The 19053-nt window shown below is 38.9% G+C and overlaps 1 protein-coding gene across 4 annotated transcripts; it reads right to left on the minus strand.

The window, feature by feature from the left end:
• Nucleotides 1–2305: 2305 nt before the first annotated feature.
• Nucleotides 2306–18906, minus strand: SLC39A9 (solute carrier family 39 member 9). Of its 4 annotated transcripts, XM_062494854.1 has the most exons (7): nucleotides 18465–18906; nucleotides 14589–14697; nucleotides 11316–11507; nucleotides 8797–8865; nucleotides 7538–7623; nucleotides 5520–5654; nucleotides 2306–3764 (listed from the first exon to the last, which is right to left on the minus strand). In XM_062494854.1, the coding sequence occupies exons 1-7, from the start codon at nucleotides 18558–18560 to the stop codon at nucleotides 3534–3536; spliced, it is 918 nt and encodes a 305-aa protein (XP_062350838.1). In that variant the 5' UTR covers nucleotides 18561–18906; the 3' UTR covers nucleotides 2306–3533. The 4 variants fall into 4 exon arrangements, with proteins under 4 accessions (XP_062350838.1, XP_062350841.1, XP_062350839.1 ...); XM_062494857.1 differs by lacking the exon at nucleotides 11316–11507; XM_062494855.1 differs by lacking the exon at nucleotides 8797–8865.
• Nucleotides 18907–19053: the final 147 nt, after the last annotated feature.

The following is a 19053-nucleotide window of genomic DNA, read 5'->3' on the forward strand; positions in this document are numbered from 1 at the left end:
TCGAAAAGTCCTGCCTCCATGTGACAGCTCTGCCATCTTTTCTTAAGTTAATGTCAGTGCACCTTCTGCCTCTGTCATTGAGTGTTGAAAAAAAATATTTCCCTTCTTTATATATGGAACAATAAAAGCATTAGAATAGTAGGGAAAGTACCAGAAGACATGAGGATCAACAAACAGCTTTAGTCCGATTCCTATTACCAATAGGAAATCATTAACTGAAAAGAAACAGGTGATTAGAAGATTATGGATTTCCTAGAGGGACTTACAAAAGGAAAGTGGGACATGGCTGGTATTTGGCTTAAGCATTTACCTGTGACACCTAATGCCACCTACCTCACAGAAGAAAAAACAGGCAGAGAGGCTATTACAGAGAGAGTAAGAGGAATCTGTTTGCACCAAGGTCTCCTGTGGAGTAGAAAATGATACCAGATGGCCCTGACTACCCGCAGTGTTTGGATTTACTGTGACAGATGGGGAGATAGGTAGAAAGAAAGGGCTATAATAAAATGGACCATTTAATTTAACTCATTAAAATACTCTGTGTCAAGAATAATCCTCCATTTGGTACTAAAAATTTGGAAAGGTTTGATAATATAAAATTCTACATTCTCCATATCAACATAACCAAAAGCTTCTTTAGTCACTGAAGTTTCAGTTACAGAATTGAAAATAGTAACACAACAGAGGTAACAGGCAGCCAAAACAAAATGCCATTGCTACTTCTAAATGGGTAGAAGAAAACAAAAATCACTATAATTTTTGCCACTTAACCAAATGCCAAAATGTATGTATTTAGAATTTTTGTGCTAATTTTAAGTTGCCAATGTTTTCATTCAAATTCCCTCACCTGCTGATATACCCTAGCCCCTACACTTCATTAATCATTAAAGTGAGTATTACTATTTCTGCTGGCTGCCCCAGAAACTGGAAACATGATGTGAAGGACAGGAAAATGGAAAGATGACAAGACCTCTCAGCAGTGGCACCTGTGATTAATATGCCAGAGGTTTTGACAGCAGTGAAAAGACTGGCTGCTCTATCCTCATCAATACACACCGATCCATGTGAAAAGGTACTATCCACATACTTCAGCCACGAACAAAAGGCATGAAATGGGAGCTCTGTGAACCACTGCTATTGTTACACACAAAGTGAGGCTGAAGGGGAATTCGGTCAGAGTGCCAGCCTAACTGCCAGGGTGGGGTGCACATGCAAGTGACAGGACAGAGGTTAAAGAATAAAAACTTACTGCTTTAGGAATGCAAGCACCTTGTGCTGCACTAAGCTGTCTCCTGCTCTTGCAAACCCCTCCAGCTTTTAGAAATGGTTATGTGGAAAGATTAAACATGGTGAAATACTGAGATTATCAAGGAAGAAGGCAATTAGGGGGAAATCAAGGAAGAACTAAACTCTGGAGTAAATGTCCCTGTGTATCATTTGCTTGTGTTAGGAACCTGTCCTGCTGAACTTTTTAAACCAGTAACTTACCAGTTGCATGATGCATGTTGTAAAAACCCCAAAACCAAAACAGACAAAAAACCAACTGAAAAATATACAGAAGAGTATCCCATCCACATCACTAATTTTGCAGTGGCTTTTCAGAACACAATATTGAAGGTCTAATATAAAACAAAATGCTTGTTTAGGCCAGAAGCACTAATTGTATCTGAAAATACTACCTTATAGGAAAATACAACTTCTAATAAATTTGCATTGATCTTACATAATAAAACACACAAATTAAAAAGCACTCCTAGGAATCAATACTAGGTTCCATCTTGGGATACATGAGTATTGTTACAGAGCCAACAGACAAAGCCATCACTAGTCCAAGAGCCAGGCCATACCCATACTCTCTGAACTAACAGACAAACATGACAATAACAAAAAGGTAAATAAGTTGTGAGGCACAGTGGACTCTGCAGTTTAAGTAATAAATGGCATGACAAACAGTTGCCCTCATTCATATGAAAACAAGAAGCACTTCAGTTAAGAAGATATTTCTTCAAAATTCATTTAGAAAAAAAACAAAAAATATATTTGGCAATGTTACCTTCAAAAAGTGCAGACAAAGTATAGCTTAAAAGGGGTACAGCATTAAAAAGTTTTCTCCTAAAGAAAGAATTTTATGCTGATTTTGTGCATATCAAGCATTCCTGACTTTTCAATGCACATTAGAGTACAACACGTTTTGCATCAGGGAAATACGGGGCCTGGTAAGACAAAGCTTTGCCTTGAAAATGGAGGGATCTTTTACCACTGCTCTGCAGTGAGAGACATCAGCAATTGGCAGAAAGTCCTCCAGCAGATTCACTGAAACTAATGCTTATCAGTAAGAGGCAAATTAGCAATTCCCAAAGGAAAAGCAAAATGTCTAACAGGTCCACTGGGAACCCACCAGTTTGTTTTTTTATTTGTGGCTTTTAGGGTGATTTTGTTCAGAACTGCTTTAGAAACACTTTGTATTCTATCTGCAGCATAAATATTTAACTAAATATTTATTAGTTAACATCTTGTTTTGTTAGCCATAATACCTTTATTTAGTGAAAAATTCACACAGCTCCCACTGATTTCAGCAGTTCAGGTTTTTGAAAATGAGCGAGTGAAGTTCTCTGGTCCCTCAACAGCTCTCTCCATCAGATTTCTACTCCCCAAAGTTCCAAACAGCTCTGTTTCAAAGGACACTATGGGTATTTCTCTCAACAGAAGCAGTAGTGTATCACAGTAGCCAATACGTAATTCCTGTTGACATTTTTGGTGCTTCACACTTGACTGACTTGGCAGAAGACTTATCTCCCAAGAAACAATTCCTTTTTGGATTTTATTAACAATTGAATAAACAATCAAAACACTATTCTCCTTGCTTCTATCCTTTTTCTTAAACAATGGAATACACTGCAAAATTATTTGCAGTTTCTTAAGCTGATTTCTTCCTCTAACCCTATACATTGTCTACATAATTTCTTTCCTACCAAGTGATACTTCTGTGACAACAGCAGTGTTATGCAGAGTTCCCAGGGTAGCCCATTTCTGCAATACAATTAGTGAGTGGCAAGCATCACAAAGGCCAGTTGCATTGCCAGGAAAACGTAGAACCGATGGGGGAAGAGACCCCTTCTTCATTAGTGAGACTTCAACCTCTCACAACGCAGCTATCCTTGGGTATTTCTCTCAGCTGTGAAAGCTGAACTGCAGGATACTTTGGTGATTGCAATTTCGTCATGAGTCGCTATGTTCTTCCCTGCTCACTTTTCTTAAACTTCAAGTCCCATCTTCCCTGAGAATAGGGCCAGAAGTCACAATTAAAAGAGCAAATGTCTTCAGAAAAGAAAGTTACATAGAATTTGCGTCCGGCTGCCAAAGTACATTTTGCTACACTAAAAACTTCCCCATTTTCCTCATTTTGCAATCAAGATTCCCTCTGAACTCCATAAAATGGATGGGATGAAGGATGGGTAAAAGAATGAGAAAGGGAGCAGCAGACAGTTACTGCTCATGTCTTGTCGAGGAGGAGAACAGTGAAATTTGAGCAATTAGTGATGGTGTCCAATAGACAAAACTAGAGGAATAAGGCATCCTAATACTAGGGCTGCCACTTCCAGGCGACTGAGTCCTTTTCCTCCAGTTGATTCAGGTTTGTGGCTATGAGCAATTCCTCCTACTTCTGGGAGAACATGAACTGTGGCAACATAAAGGAAAGTCCCAGCAGAAAACAGCATAGCAACTCCAGTGGCATTGACTTCCGAAAGGGCTTCTTTGCTGCTCTGAAACACAGAGAGGAAAAAAAAAATGTGAGAATAAGAAGAAGTCCTTCAATCAGTAATAAAAAACTTCTCTCAGTATCCGGGAACAGTAGGATCTCCATCAACTCTCATCTCACAATGACAATGGTTTAGTGTGATTTTTTTGTGTCTTGAACCTTTACATGTAGTAAAGTGGCACCCTGAAGTTGTGGGGGAGCAGAAAGACAACCCTCCTGCTAGTTACTTCACTTTGGACTTGCAAAAGAAAAAACCCATACAAAAAGAACCCTCAGAAAAGGAAAAAAGTCACAGTCTGCTGAAGCAACTTGTTTGATCAGCTCACAGCCAATATACCAAACAGGTTTGGGGAAAAAAAAAATTTCATATTGCAAAGCTACAAATTTTAGGGAGGATGCTCAAAGTTGACTTTTTTCCTCCCTTTCTCTAAACAAGGTGTTCAAATAAGATGTTAGCCTTTGAATGTTTGCTCCACTGTTCTTCAGAACCAAGTCCCAAAAACATCACTCATTAAATATTTCATTTCTGTGTACAAGTAAACACCCAAGACTTTTCCAGGATTTCCATGCAAACTTCATGAAGAAATGCATCTTCTGCATCAAAACTGAGCATCTCTTCACCTTCATAATAAGATATGCTACAGATCAGTAAATGCAATGGAATGCAAACCCACTCAGATTCAAATGCTTCTTCAATGCTCTCCAACTCAGGTATAATCTTAGTTCTTCTGTTTACTCTCAGGTCATTTTTCCAAAGAGAAAGTTACATCATCTGGAACTACAAAACCACTGAGACAGCCCTGATACCTCATCAATTCTCTATTCTTTCTGAACAAAATGCAAAAAATGTAAACCCAACCCTTCATGAGGGCACTTCAAAAGAGTGCTCAAAGAGAATTATTTTCTGTTTACAGACACAACCATTTTTCCTGCTGTCTTTGGTACTGAAATATCAAATATAAATCCTATCCAGCAAGTAAAGGATTAGCCCAGGTGATGTATTTAATCTTTCCTCTCATGCCTTGAATTTCATGAGATCACATTATATCCTTTACAACATGCCACCACAGCATGTTACCAGCATGACACGCCACAGCTGAGAAATACAGGAGCATCCCAGGAGATGCTATGAGAGGCACAAACATTTTATTTGGACAGAGATGGTAAACTTGTGCAGTGTCCCATTTCACAGGCCATTTGTTGTACAGACCCAAGGCACAATGATACTTTATGGAGTAAGGCAAAAAGACTGCTCTAGCTGAGGACTCAACTTCTGACACAAACTTTGAACACAGAGGAACACTCCTGGGATGGTGGGGGAAGCTAGAGGAGACTATTTCTTACCTGCATATTAAAAGAAGAATGCATGCAACAATGCTGAAAATTACTTATTTAAATAGGCATCACATAAAACCTGCTCTATTAAAAAATTGTTCTGAGTGGGGAGCAGCAGAAAGGATAAAAGACAGAAATCTGACTTAAAAAAAAAAAACAACCAAAAAAAAAAAAAAAAAAACCACAAAAAAAAAAAAACCCTACACCAAACTCCATAAAGGAGTTACGGCACTGATTCAGACGGAAATGCAGGGATTATTATTTGTTTTCATATTGCTACCTTTTCATCAACTTTTCTTATACCTTTACTCTGCTGAATTTTTCAAGCAGTTTGGAATTATGCAACACGAAACTCGTGCCACAGTCCTTTCCCCAGACCTCAGCACTAAGCTGTATTTTGGGCAGAACAAAACCATGGACCTACCTTACTTAGCCCTAAGTATGTCACCATCGACATAACAGGTGCTGCTAATGCAAAGACCAGCAAGTGTTTTCTGATTCGATTCCGTTCTAGCCCAGCGTGCATCAGGAAGGAAACCAGGCCAAAGGCAGCTGGTGCCTGCAAAAAACAATATTCACTGCTATACAGTACCTTCTTAAACTCCCCGAAAAATGAGAAAAGGTTGAAGTACTACTTACTGCATTGAAATGGACCGAATTAGAAGACATTCAAGGTGGGCACTAGCATGCTGCAGCTAACCCAAAATCAACAGCATTCTGCAGACTGCTCCACCTTAATAACCAAACCTAATGAAAACTCATGTTCTGCCTGTCAGAAAACACATACTTGTGTAGTCATTATAAATACTAAAATACTTGTTCTGACTACAGCCATTGCTATAATCCCTAAGACTCCATCAACTTAGGTAATTTCTTTTTTCATCCTGTTACTATCACACATCCTTAGATAGACAGCTGCTTCATCTTCAGTAAGAAAAGTTTACAATTAACACAGGGAGGGAAACAATTGCCCAAAGACAGGTAAGACAGCCTCCAGGCTAACAAAGACTTTAGAGCTCTTTTGATTAGTTCATTCCTGCTCTCACCTGGAAGCAAACAAATACTTCCTTCTCCCTCTGCCGGCATCCAGTTTCTTATCCAAAAGGCATAGGCATGCCATTACTCACAAATTTTACTATATTTTTGCTTGTATAAAGACAACAGCAATTCACCCTGACATTCCTGATATAAGACATAAAGCTAAAATACCTTAAACATTTTTAAACACAGAATCTTTTTTTTTAACATAGACTGAAATCATGAGTGAAAAAAAGATGAGAAAGACATGTTCAGGATCAGAAGAGCAGAAAAAGACACCAGAGAAAAAGTAAGTTTTTCTAATAGCAAATATTCATAGGAGAAATGTTCCTCCTCTAAAATGTTACCATTATAGAAGTCAGTTAAGAACATTAAGAACAAAAGCAAATTTCACCTGGCAATAGCCATAAGTTAAGCTCCAAGATGGGACAGTGACATTGCCACCCTCAAAGAAAGTTACGTAAACCACAATTACTTGTTTGAACATCGAAGAAAAGCCATAATAGATATGCATTTCCTAACATTTTGAACATTTAATTATGTATAATTTCTGATTAATTTATGACTAACCACTGTATGCCATACACACGCTACCGTAAGACAAATTTCATCTGCACAGGTATGTTTAGAGCCTACAGAGCCAATAGGCTTCACATTCAACAAGTATTCAGCAAAGATCTCCCCATCTTCAAGAGCCACTGTTTGCATGCTACCATCAGCAAAACATTTGTTTTCCAACAAAAATAGCATATGAGTGATGTTGAAGCAACCACAACAGAAGTAACCAGAAGTTGCAATTTAGTACTCTGACATTCAGTGGTTTCAAAAGACTAATCCTTTAAACACTAAAACCCTTCACAACAAATACCCCTTCCATTTTCTGATGAACATCACAGAACCAAGACTACTGTAATCAGCATAAAACTGGTTCTCCTCCTTGAATGCTCTAGTACACACTTGTGTGTCTCATTCAGAGAAGTTCTGTGCCTCTGAAGGGTATGTCTCTTACAGCAGTAATAATGTAGGGGGTTTTTTGTTTATTAAATAAACACTGCAACATTAACTCCAGAAGAAGTCAGTATGAAGCTGACACATTCCTTCATGAGCTACTCTTCTCTCTCTACTTTTGGGAGACTTTTCCCAACCTCTCCAACCAAGGTAGGCAGTAGGCAGTCAGAATTCTCTCTCACTTGTGCCCCACTCAAACTTAGCATCAATCGTGCTCTTCTGTCATACCTCATACCCATGCATTTTGGTCCTTGATACTGTACTAACCTCTCTTCATTTCAATGACATTAAATACTTCTGTATTACATCACTAATGAAACTGTAGATCTTTAGCAATTCCTGTGAATGTTAACAGTCTCTTGAAGAACAAGTAAGATTTTTTTGATGATAACTCACCTTGTGCAACATAATTGCAACAAACACTATCAACTGGACAGTAGTCTGAGAAGTAGAAGCTGCTGCACCCAATGCAACACCATCAGCTGAAAAAAGAGTGCAGATTCATGAATTATTCTTCTACATGAGCTTCCCCATCCCCTCAAAGGCTGACAGTAGAAAACATGTTAATTTAAGAAGCTCTATTACTGAACATTGCCATTTATAGTAACAACCCAACAGAAGATTCAATTGCCTTTATTTGTTAAGACATAATATTTCAGAATATCAGAAAACTCTCAACAAGAGCTGTCTCAAATTTCCCAAGACCATAAAAACCATAATGGGAACCTACTCCATATTGACACATTCCTTCAAATTAGAACAAGTAAAAAGTTTAGTTGTTTCAGCCTTCTGTACTAAAAGAGACTTCCTCTCTAAATTAAAAAATTTGTTTTAGATACTGAGCATTGCAAGAATTGTAATTATTACCCTTTAAATGATTTTTCAAAGATAAACACTATTGTAAATATTTTTAACACTTACAATAAATATTCTGTCTAAATTAAAGAAAAAATGCATATTACACTACTCCTCAATATATAACAACTTTGTTTAGTGAAGTACCTTTTTGACAAACATCTTCTGACTTATCTAGACATCATCATTCAGCAGGACATGAAAAATCATCGTATTTATACTACACATATACAGTGAAGAATCACAACGTGAACATGGCTTGACTGTAACACACGCCTAATACTCAGTCCTTGCAAGTCAGCCTAAATGTGTTTCAGTCAAGTTTTTGTGCTCTACCTTATAATGTCCTTTTTTTCCCTACAAGGTATTATTCTTTTAAATTAGCATTTTTTTTTAAAAAACCATCAATCAACAAGCAAACCCAAAGGTGTTTCATACAGCTTATCAAATGTTAGCGTTTATTGAAAGTGTTCGCATGTACCAAAATTTAGCAGCTAAAGGAGTCAGCAAAAGAATTGAAAAAGCAGAGAGAGAGCATCACACAACCTTTCAGATGGGAAAAACAAGAGAGTAAAAAGGAAAAGAGAAAATTCTGTACCCAAACATAACTCCATGAAGCATCTGAGCTTCCAGTTAATTCTGGGAAAGATCCTTACTTCTCCCTGTCTTCTGCTTTTTTTTCCTTTCTTTTATAAAAAGCCATCTCCAAAAGCAAAACCTAAATGTCTCTATCACACCTAAAGATGACCCACACAACAATGCATATACTTGTCAAGCGCTATTAATAGGTCTCACAATACCTGCAGCATGGACTACTAGTCCCAGTGTTGTAGTGATTTTGGAGTTGCCTGATCTTGCAGCTTCTGGATCTGAAACATTAATGAGAACAGTTATGATAAAGAGATCAAATGCGTAAATTATGCTGAAAAAAAAAATTGTAAGTACCACTGCACATATCTCTCCCCAGCTGCTTAGGCAGTCATATTCAAAACTACCAGCTTCTGTATTTCTGCACTGGATTTACTGTAAAATAATTCGACATTTAAAACCTTCAAATCACCTGACGTTCTGCCAACAAACAAGTGACAGACTCATAGACAATTCTTTGCAATTTGCAGGATCTCTCTCATAGGCAGAAGCAGGTATTTTTCTTACCCTCCTAAAATGAAATGTTAAAATGTTAAAGGTCTGTGCCTCCAAGAAAAAGAAAAGCTATTTTTGGATCCCAAGAATACAGAGCTGCTTTGAGAGTAAGTATGATATTTTCTTCACACAGCTCAACATTTATAGTTTCCTTCAGGTGACAGTCTGGGTCAGTTTTTGTTGCAGTGATTGCCTGGCAGGTCCTAGTAAACAGTAAAGTCTACTTGTCACAGCACCAGGTTCAAAGAGCTCCCTTTGACATTACACACCACAAAGGAGAAATGTAGCCAGGGCTGTTTTGAGGTCCAGTGTTTTGACCAAAACTGCCTGACATTTGCACATTAGCTCATTACACAGCACAACAGGGCAACATCAATATCCACCACTACACAATCAGTGGTGAAACTGTTACAAGGAATCACTGCAGGGTGGGTAAGCCATACATAAGTGTAGAAACATCATATTATTCAACTGTTTAATTCCAGACAGCTTGAACTGCCATGACTGAATTATCCCAGTGGTCTGTAAAACAACTGTAAGTACACCTACACTGCTTCACTAACTCTCAGTGAAGCCAAAAAACAGTGCAACACAAATTCCAGTTCTTTTCTTTCCTCCTGCCTGCCCCCTTACCTCCCAGTCTCTCTTCATTCGCAGGCACAGATGTAGTTTCTCAATGAGTCAGACCTAAACTAATGCATTCTCTTTGGTCAGCTTGATCTTCTGAATGAAGGGGAAGCCATGTGAGAAATTACTAGCATAAGCTGCACTTGCATGACAGCAATGGTATATGCTCATGTCAAACATTAAGTAGAAACAAAAAACGTTTTCTTTACAATTGTTTTGGATCAACCATTACAAAACACAAAGTATTGCATTCGACTTCATACCTTCATTCTGGCCTACTGAATTTTTCTAGTTTAGACAAAGTAACATCTAGTCACTTGGTAGATAATGAACTACAAGACATTGAAGAGAAAAGTGTTGTTCTTCAGTTGCCTTGAAAAACATTACAAAAACATTGCTACATCTCCTGTGACAGGTACAGGCTAGATAAAACTTTACTTAATATTCTATTTTGTAGTGTGTATCTCTAACACAGATCATAGTCTTCTCCTGGTATTTGCTATGATCAGAGACACAGAAAGGGGTCATAACCCGTACAAACCAAGGATCCTTTTGGAAGTTGCCCACCTGCATATCCCTGACATCCACATTGCCAGAGTTTCTTCAGAACAGCTCTGAAAATCAGCTACCATGGCTGTGGCTCCATTTACACTTCTTCAGAAGTACACAGATGACACAGCCCCTGAACTGGTAGCCCCGTTCATAGCCCTTTTTACCTGTCCCACCACAGTAACTCCATACAAAATAAGCTGCACTGTGAACTGACAAGAATCCAGCCAAAACATATACACCTGCCTTTGTGTGTGTTTTACTTTTCCTTTAAGATCAATTCCTTCTTTTTTCAGGACCAAATTCCAGCATCAGAGGATGTTGTGTGGGAGAAAATGAGCAGCCAAAGGCAATAAAATACCTTTTCAAATGACAGAACACTGGGTCACTGCAAGCTACACTCTCAGCATGAAGTCACAGGCAGGAAACAAAGGCAATTGTGGGCATTTTTAGAGTCTTGGAAGAAGCTGACAAATCTTTACATAAAGCAAAACTTCTTTTGAAATATATGAGGCTCTAGACGAGTGTGGGAGGTCCAGCCATGCAGTTAAAGTACCAGAGCTTACACATCATCATTTCTGCCATCTCACTTGAGATAACTTGCTGTTCTTTGCAAATTTTCCCTACATATATGACAATTAAGTAGGAAAAACAAACAAATATAAGACTAACATGAAGTTTTTTGGAAAGCCAAAGAAATCCCCTATGGGTCATACATACAAGTATGTAGTAAAACATACAATAACTCAAGTATCAAGTCACCCTTCACCCAATACCACACGTACTCATACACATTACTGAGGCAAGCTCTCAAATTATGGTGAATTTTGAGACAGATTTCCAGCATAAACATTTCATGTGGACCTTAGTTTATGTTTTTAAAGTACCTACTGAAAATCTGGACATGACTGGACAAATTAAATCCAGGTAGCATTAAAATAAATTGCAGCTTGTTAATTAAATTAACTATCAAGTCTAATTGAAGAGAATCTTTACTTACCATCTGTAGAGTGCACATGAGAGCTGCCTATCTGATCCACCAACAGCATGAAGACAAAGCCGAGGACGAGGGAGACACCAATGTAGGCGTGCAACCTGGAATGGTCGTGCCCATGCTCATGTACCGCCGGGATTTTCACCACCTTCTCAGACTCCACCACGTGCTGCATCTCGCTCGCTGGGTGGTGCTTTCCTGTGACAGGTAAGCAAACAGATCAGGAGATTAAACATGACATAGTCACTTCTTTCCTCCTCTGCCAAAAGCCTTCCTCACACTTTCCTGGACAATACGTAGAAGTTCTTGTTTAAGGTCTTTCTTAGATAATGTTCTTAGTAAAGCCTGGTTGGTTTCTCCCCATACATCTTTAACATGGAAAAGGAAAGAAAGCATTAACATGCTATAAGCCAGGTTGCATTTTAAATACAAATTAATTCACAAAAACTACTGTATAATTCCTTCTTTAACTGAAGTTGCCAGTTTTGTCAATATTCAGAGATACTATCAAGCAGTTACTTCATTATCCTCATTTAAGTGAGAAAACACAGGAGGAGAAAAAATAGGTTCCATCCACTAAAAGAGTTAAAACCATTTTAAAGAAGATTAACTGATGCTGAGATATAAACAAGCTAGTATTGCTATATTCTATTGATCTGGACTACAACAATAGTTAAGTCAAGCACACTGACCTACAAACGTCAGTACCATCCCAGAAACCCAAAGTCCAAGCCCTAGAGATGAATGATGTGTGGTTTTCTATCCCTACACAAGCTATTAAAGCTTGTTCATGTTTTTTTTTTCATTTTTAAGAGGTCTTTTGGATGGCAACTACTCTTCAGAAGCTTTAAAAACTTATACAAAGAGCTTGACTTACTCCAGCAAGTAACTATCTTGCTGGAATATTCATACACCCTATTGGATGAGACAAGTGTAGGTTCATCCCACTGGTCAAAACATCACAATGCAATTACTACACTCAAAGCGCATCAGAATAAGCTTGTTAGCAAAGAGTTCAAACACATCTTTGCTGAACAAGATCATCAATAAAACTGCTTTAGACCACACAAGATTTTTGCCATTCATATTATGAAGTTGACTTTGCTTCAGATCATTTCAAGCCATAAAATTGTGTAACTCAGGGCAATCTTTCTGACAGCAGTTGCACAGTTTCAGCAGTTAAAACAAAGAACTGAAGTCAGCAAAGGAACTTTATTTGCTGGTAGTACCCAAACCAAGGTTTCACAGGTTTATGATCAAAGAATAATCCAAGTCATGATGTGCTATTTGCTCTCAGCCTACAAGGTCGAAAATTTGAAGTTATTTATACCATGGCCAGTGGCTAAATACAGAAGTAATAGTAAATTACTTCTGTATCAATGGAAAACACTAAAATGCTTGCTAGCAAGCAACCAGTCAGAGTTAAGATACACCTGAAAGAGGGAAAACAAAGATTTCTCTTTTTGTTTTTCCACTTATGTGAATATACCTCAATGTTTTCCTTAGTTGCACCTTTCTAGGTATAATTATGTAAATGGGTCAACTTGGGAAAAAGAAAGAGAAAGCTGTTCTCACAGTTTAATTTTGAATATCTTACTTTTCTAAGAAAAACATTAGAAATATTTTTTGTAGTTAAATATGCAATACCCATTAATTTTGCCCCTGCGCAATATTAAAAAAAAATCAGCTAGACTGTTGTTAGACACAATACTGTGAGTTAGACATGGAGTCTGAAGCCATTTACAGACAAATTCTTTTTTTCCAGGGAAAATGCTTCTGCTACTACTACTGCAGTACTGTGAAGTGCCTTTTTTTTGCCACATACTAAACAAAGTTATAGCCCATACAGCTTGACACAGCAAGCTGTCGAGTCACACATGAACAATATGCCCCATTTAGTGAAAAAGTATTAAAACCCACAAATGTTCACAGCAATTGTATTCACTGCTAGCTGTACCATTGCAAGAGAAAATCAGCCTACACAGAATTAAAATTGAATGGAGAGCAAACCCACAACTACAGCTCATTAGAGACATCCAACATCAGAGTGCACAAATTACAGAACAGTATAAAAGCATAATCACAGCTTTTTTCACTTCTTGCTAAAGGATGATTTTATGTATTATCTTCTATTATCTTCTATCTGTTCTAAGCAGAACAACATAAATTTAGTGGAAGCTAAAACAGTAAAGCATATTACTAAAATTAAATGTACAAGTTTAGAAACACAAACCCCAGTACTACAGGAAAAGCAAAGGACTGCGTTGCCTCTCAATCCGAAACTAGCAACAACAGTACACCAGATGCTTGCAAAGTTCTCTACAGCCTCAACTTTATAGTGCTTTTCCCTGCAATCAGTAAGACACTGCCATTCACCTTCAGAGTTTTGATTCTGAGCATAATGGAAAAATCTCATATATGCAATGGTCATCAAATAGCACAAGTTTCCAAGCAAAAGCAAAATTTAAAGTGCGCTCCAAACAGAGGTGATGAGCCCTGGCTATTTAAAACAATGTCATAACTTCAAACTGAGCTCTGTTAAGGCTTTTGGCTATAAGACCTGCTACACACAAACATCCCTGCAAGATAAAATCTCTGCTCAACTTGGACCTCCTCACTGGAGATGATGAGGTGGTTTAAGACAGTGACAGCAGACTAGAACTGGATGCTTGAACACAGAGATTTAGATGTGTATTGTATACCACCACCCAAGAATAAATGCCTGCTACTCTGTAAATTAGCCCTATATAACCATAATTTTCAGTTAAGTATATTAGTTCCAAGATGCTTTTCAGCTTCAGAGGAAATTCTTGTTAGGGCAGGGACGCAGATTTGTAAAAGACCTCCTAAAACTGCTTTAATGAGAAGCAGTCAAAACTACAAAGAGAAGCAGCAACTACTCCATAATCTCATTCTCTGCCAAAGGCACCCTTAATACCTCCTTTGAAGTTCCAGGGGAAGTTAAACTCTCCCCAGAATAAGAAACACTACACATGACCTGTCATAAAAGGCTGTTATTCCATGAACAGTACAGTATCCAGACCCATAAATGACTGGATAACTCAGCAAGAGTCATTAATATGCAGTCTGATCATATCCCTCAATGTGCAATATCAACCCTAGGGCATTTTTGCATTTCTAGGCCTGTATTGTGTCATGCTGCTGTGAAGCTCTTCCATCAATCTCATGTTAAAAAAAACCCCAAAAGAAACCTCAGTATATCATAACACGCCATGATCTAAGTTATATTGAATGAGGCCATCTGGTTTTGGTTCTTACCCTCCAAAATGTCTTCATAAAGTGCATGTACTCCTTCTGGCACAATGACAGCCAAGGCAGTTCCACACAGCAGCCCAGCACCCAGCACAGTCACCAACTTCAATCTCTCCTGCAAATAAATACAAAACAAGCATCATCATTAAGAATGAAAATGCTTTCTTTACTCTTCCTTATTAACAGAGGTTGGGGAAGGGGGCTACTTGTTACATAAATACTGAGAACATGCAATTAAACTGCAACAACAATACATAAACCTAACTTTTCAAAGTAAAGAATAATAGTTTCAGTGATATTTTTTGAATAATTTCTATAGCAAAAATAAAAACCACACATCATTTTTCAATACTTACTACTATTAGACTTATCTTCCTAGTTACATTCTACTTTGGGGCAAAAAGTTTAGAGACATCTTCCTCCCAAACTAATTACATTCTGACTCACCAATAAATTCACCAATTCACTTCCTTGTGACTACACTGACAGGCTAAAGTCAAAGCCACATACTAAAATCTAATTACGTAAACATATAATAGGGTCTAAAATAGGACAGTTTGCAAAGGCTATGACTGATAATTTCTCTAAGAACACCTATCATATAACATGTAGCAACCATGGGAGTTTAGATCTTCCTCACAACTGTGTAAATGCCACATATTTAGTGGCAGAACCATCATTTTCCACGTTCAATGAGAAGTCTGAGCACTACCAAAACACTAATGTTAACTACTGAGCACCTACAGACAGAGGTCAGCATTTGAATAACAGGAAACCACTTGTTGCATATCATTATCTTGCCATCCATTCTCCTTCATGCCCTGTAACCACACAAATTGTTCAGTCTCACCAAAATGGGCAACACTTGCGCAGAAGAAGCAGGAGGCACTAGGGAAATGCACAACCAGCTTCCTGAAAGCAAGCCAAATGTGACCATAAGGGAACAACTGCAGCTTTACCGGGGAAAACTCAAACAGTAATATGCAAGAGATTAAAACAAGTGTAAAGTTCCCACAAACAAGCACAGTATACTAGCATATACAATAATTATACCTGGCAAATTATTACACAGTGGCAATCTACACAAGAAGATAAATTTTCAACACCTGCTGTTCATAAAGTAATTCTGCAAAAATACAGCACTGTACAAGGAAAAATACATTATTTTTATCTGTAACACTATAGTATTTTTTGCATACACACAAACACAGAGGAAGGTGTCAGAAGTAATACTGATTTCTTACAACTGCAAATACATAGTACAGCTTGCCTTCACTTGGGCACCTCTGAATTTTAAACATCCACGAAAAGAATACACACTAACAAGTTACCATTTCAAGGCAAGTCTCCAAGGTGTGATGAATATAGAAATTTAATAAGAACAGCCTACATAGATAGGCAAAAGGAATACAGCTTTATCCAAGAAATCAAACCATTTCTGTTAAATACATTTGCATGTTAAAAACCAAGAGTAACACAATAAGCAGTGGTAAAACTCCATGGGAAAAATCTCAAGTTCCCCAAATTAGCCAACTGTTTCACTGCTCAATATTTTTTTAAAGTCTGTATAGCATCAAAACTCTTACTTGGACCTACCAAAAACTCACACCTACTTTCAGGAGGAAGTGGCCCTAGTTTCTGCCACTGTTACACCACCAAAACATTCAAACTACTACAACTTCTTTTTTTTTTTTTTTTCTTTTGCATTTTGACTACAGTTTAAGAGACAGCCTCAGAACTGGTAGAGTGCTGTTTCCAGCCCTAAATTAGATCAACAGAGTCCTGTAAATTAGGATTAAAGTGAAAGGGTACCTCTGCACACAGAACTAAGGCAAAGCTCTGTTCAGTTGGTACCTTTTACCATTCATGTTTAGTCATACCTGGCTTTCCCAGAGTTTTATACTTTCAAGAACATCCTAATATAATTGAAACAATAGAACACAGCATGACATTAGAACACAAATAATAAATTCCATGGCAAAAAATAATCAGAAGGAATGTGTTAACACTAATGAGTAATTTTATTGTTCTCAAACATCTGGGGTATATTATGCAGAGCATTCACTTTTGTTTTCAACTCAATCGTTAGAAATGGCCAGTGGGAAGAGGTATTTTTACTCAATTTGGCTATCTGCAAAACTACAGAATAGACTGTCCAAACAGTCCTTTCAGTTTGAAATTCTCTTTGTTGCAGAATCCTAAGCAATAATTTTCAAAAAAACAATTATAACTTCTAATTAGACACTTCCAGGACTACCTCGAATTTGTACATCATGTGAAGAGATATTTTGCTCTCTTAAACCAGCATTGCATGCAAACCCTCAAAAATATCTAAGATTTAAATCAAGCATAAAACCAAGTCAAGAATTTCTGAGTGCTTAAGATACCACAATAAACTTGACTGCACATTGCATACTGATGATAAAATACCACACACACAAAAGGCTAATTAAGTACATGGTTACTGGTTAGGCAGCTTGGGATCTATAACAGGTCTGTATTCCTGCAGCTGCTGGAAGCCTTGAAAGGTTTAGGAGACCACTGATTCAAGTACACAAAGAAAACACAGACAGACCAAGAGCTTTAATTTCAAACAACACTGAATGTAAGTTAAGAGTTAACAGGTGACTATGAAGCACATATATGACGAAACATAATTAAATTTTAAAAAAGAGATAACATTAGCACACAAGGCAGTGCTCTCAGCAAATTTGCAAGAAAACCCTCTGTAGGCTTCAGGTGAGAAGTGAATTTTGAAGAGCAAGACAGCGGAAGCAACAACACTGAAGACACATGAGGGAAGGTCCACCAAAGCATCAGATGAAGCACTGGCAAAACCGAACTCTGTTGGTGTTCATGTGAAGACACCTGAATACACTCTTAGGTTTCAATTCATGTAGCTGAGTTGTACCTTTCCTAAAACGAACTGCCTTTCCCTCCCTGCTGCTCAGGGTCTACTCTTCCCAAAGCCTCCTAGTAATGATGGGACCAAAGGGCAGGTGCAAGCAGCCCTCTGACTTGCTGGAAGAAAAAGGCACATTTCTCCTCCAGCACCTTGCTTCCCAAAAGTAGCACTACTTCCAAGAGAAACGGGAACCCCTCACAAGAGTGTTCTTACAACCTTAGAACAACTAAACTCTCACTACACCATACCTCTATACAATAACCATCATTTAGAAAGAGAAAAACCCCTCGAGTATCAGAGGATGTTCAGACACCTACACAGACTATGACAACCGTCATCACCTCAACAACTATTTCTTAGAAGCACACAAATACGCTTAATCAAGAACTCCTGTACTGTTTGGGAACTTACCCAACCTATTAAAGTTTCCCTCTCCTTTAACAGTACCTTGTTTATCCAAGATATTTTTCTGAAAGAATGCCTTGAGTTACACGGGCCAGTAACTGGAAGTTCTATAGCAATCAAAAAGCTAAGGTTTAATTTTCAACAGTGCAAGCTGTGAGCAAAGTAGTGAATCAAAGCCTTTTCGAGAATATTCTTGGGATTGTTTTTAAAAGTCTTACTTTGAGTAGCCAACAGGCTCATAAGAGGTAATCACTAACTCCAGCAATTTCTTACACAAGCTGCTAAGAATATCCATGCTTATTCATGTCCCTACACTAAATGCTGAGACTTCGATTCACCTGTAGCAGAGACTCGACTCAAATCTGCCAAGTTTAAATGGCCACTGTGAAGCAAGCGTAATTTTACACAGCAGTTTTGAATGAAAATTAATACTGCCCTCATAACTTCTAAAAGACAAAGCTTCATTCTTAAAAGCGTCGCCGCATTCCAAGGGGACGGCACCAGCTCCTACTGGGAGATCTCTCTGGTTTCTCAATTAGCAACCAAGGAGAAGTTTGGCGGAGTTGTCTTACCTCGGAAAAATTAACTGCCAAGGGTATAATTCCTGCCACATAGCAGGCGACCAGCATGGCCAGGGAGAGCAGGCAGATGGAGGGGAAGTCATCCATTTCGCCGCTTTCTGTGCGGTCCCTTGAAGTGAAATCCAACAGCAACTTTTCCACCTCTCCCCACCGCACGCCTTAACCCGTGCAGACACCGAGGTCCCAGGAAAGGCTTTTAGCCATGTCTCTCTCGCCCGGCGGCAGCGGCCGGTCCGGACCCCAGCCGGGGGTGCGCGGCCAGGGGGCGGGAGTGGCTCGGCCACCGGCAGGCGGGCGCGGCCCTCACCTGAGGCGGGGGAACTTTCACCGGCACCGCGCTGCTCCCAGGGGAGGCGGGGGGGAGGCGTGAGGGAGGGCTAGGGAGCAGCGAACGCGCTAGGCGGCTCCTCACGGCGGGGCAGCCTCGGACGGAGCCGAGGAGACCCTGCGGGACCAGCGCTCCCAACCCGCACCCACGGCCGCTGCTCCGGCAGCCAAGTGGCACCTCAGCGCTTCCCCTTCCGGGACGGGCCGCGGCCGCACCCCGCCCGACTCCAGGATGGCGGGCGGGGCCTCGGCC

Source organism: Cinclus cinclus, chromosome 6 (assembly GCF_963662255.1).
Source record: "Cinclus cinclus chromosome 6, bCinCin1.1, whole genome shotgun sequence".
Lineage (NCBI taxonomy): Eukaryota > Metazoa > Chordata > Aves > Passeriformes > Cinclidae > Cinclus > Cinclus cinclus.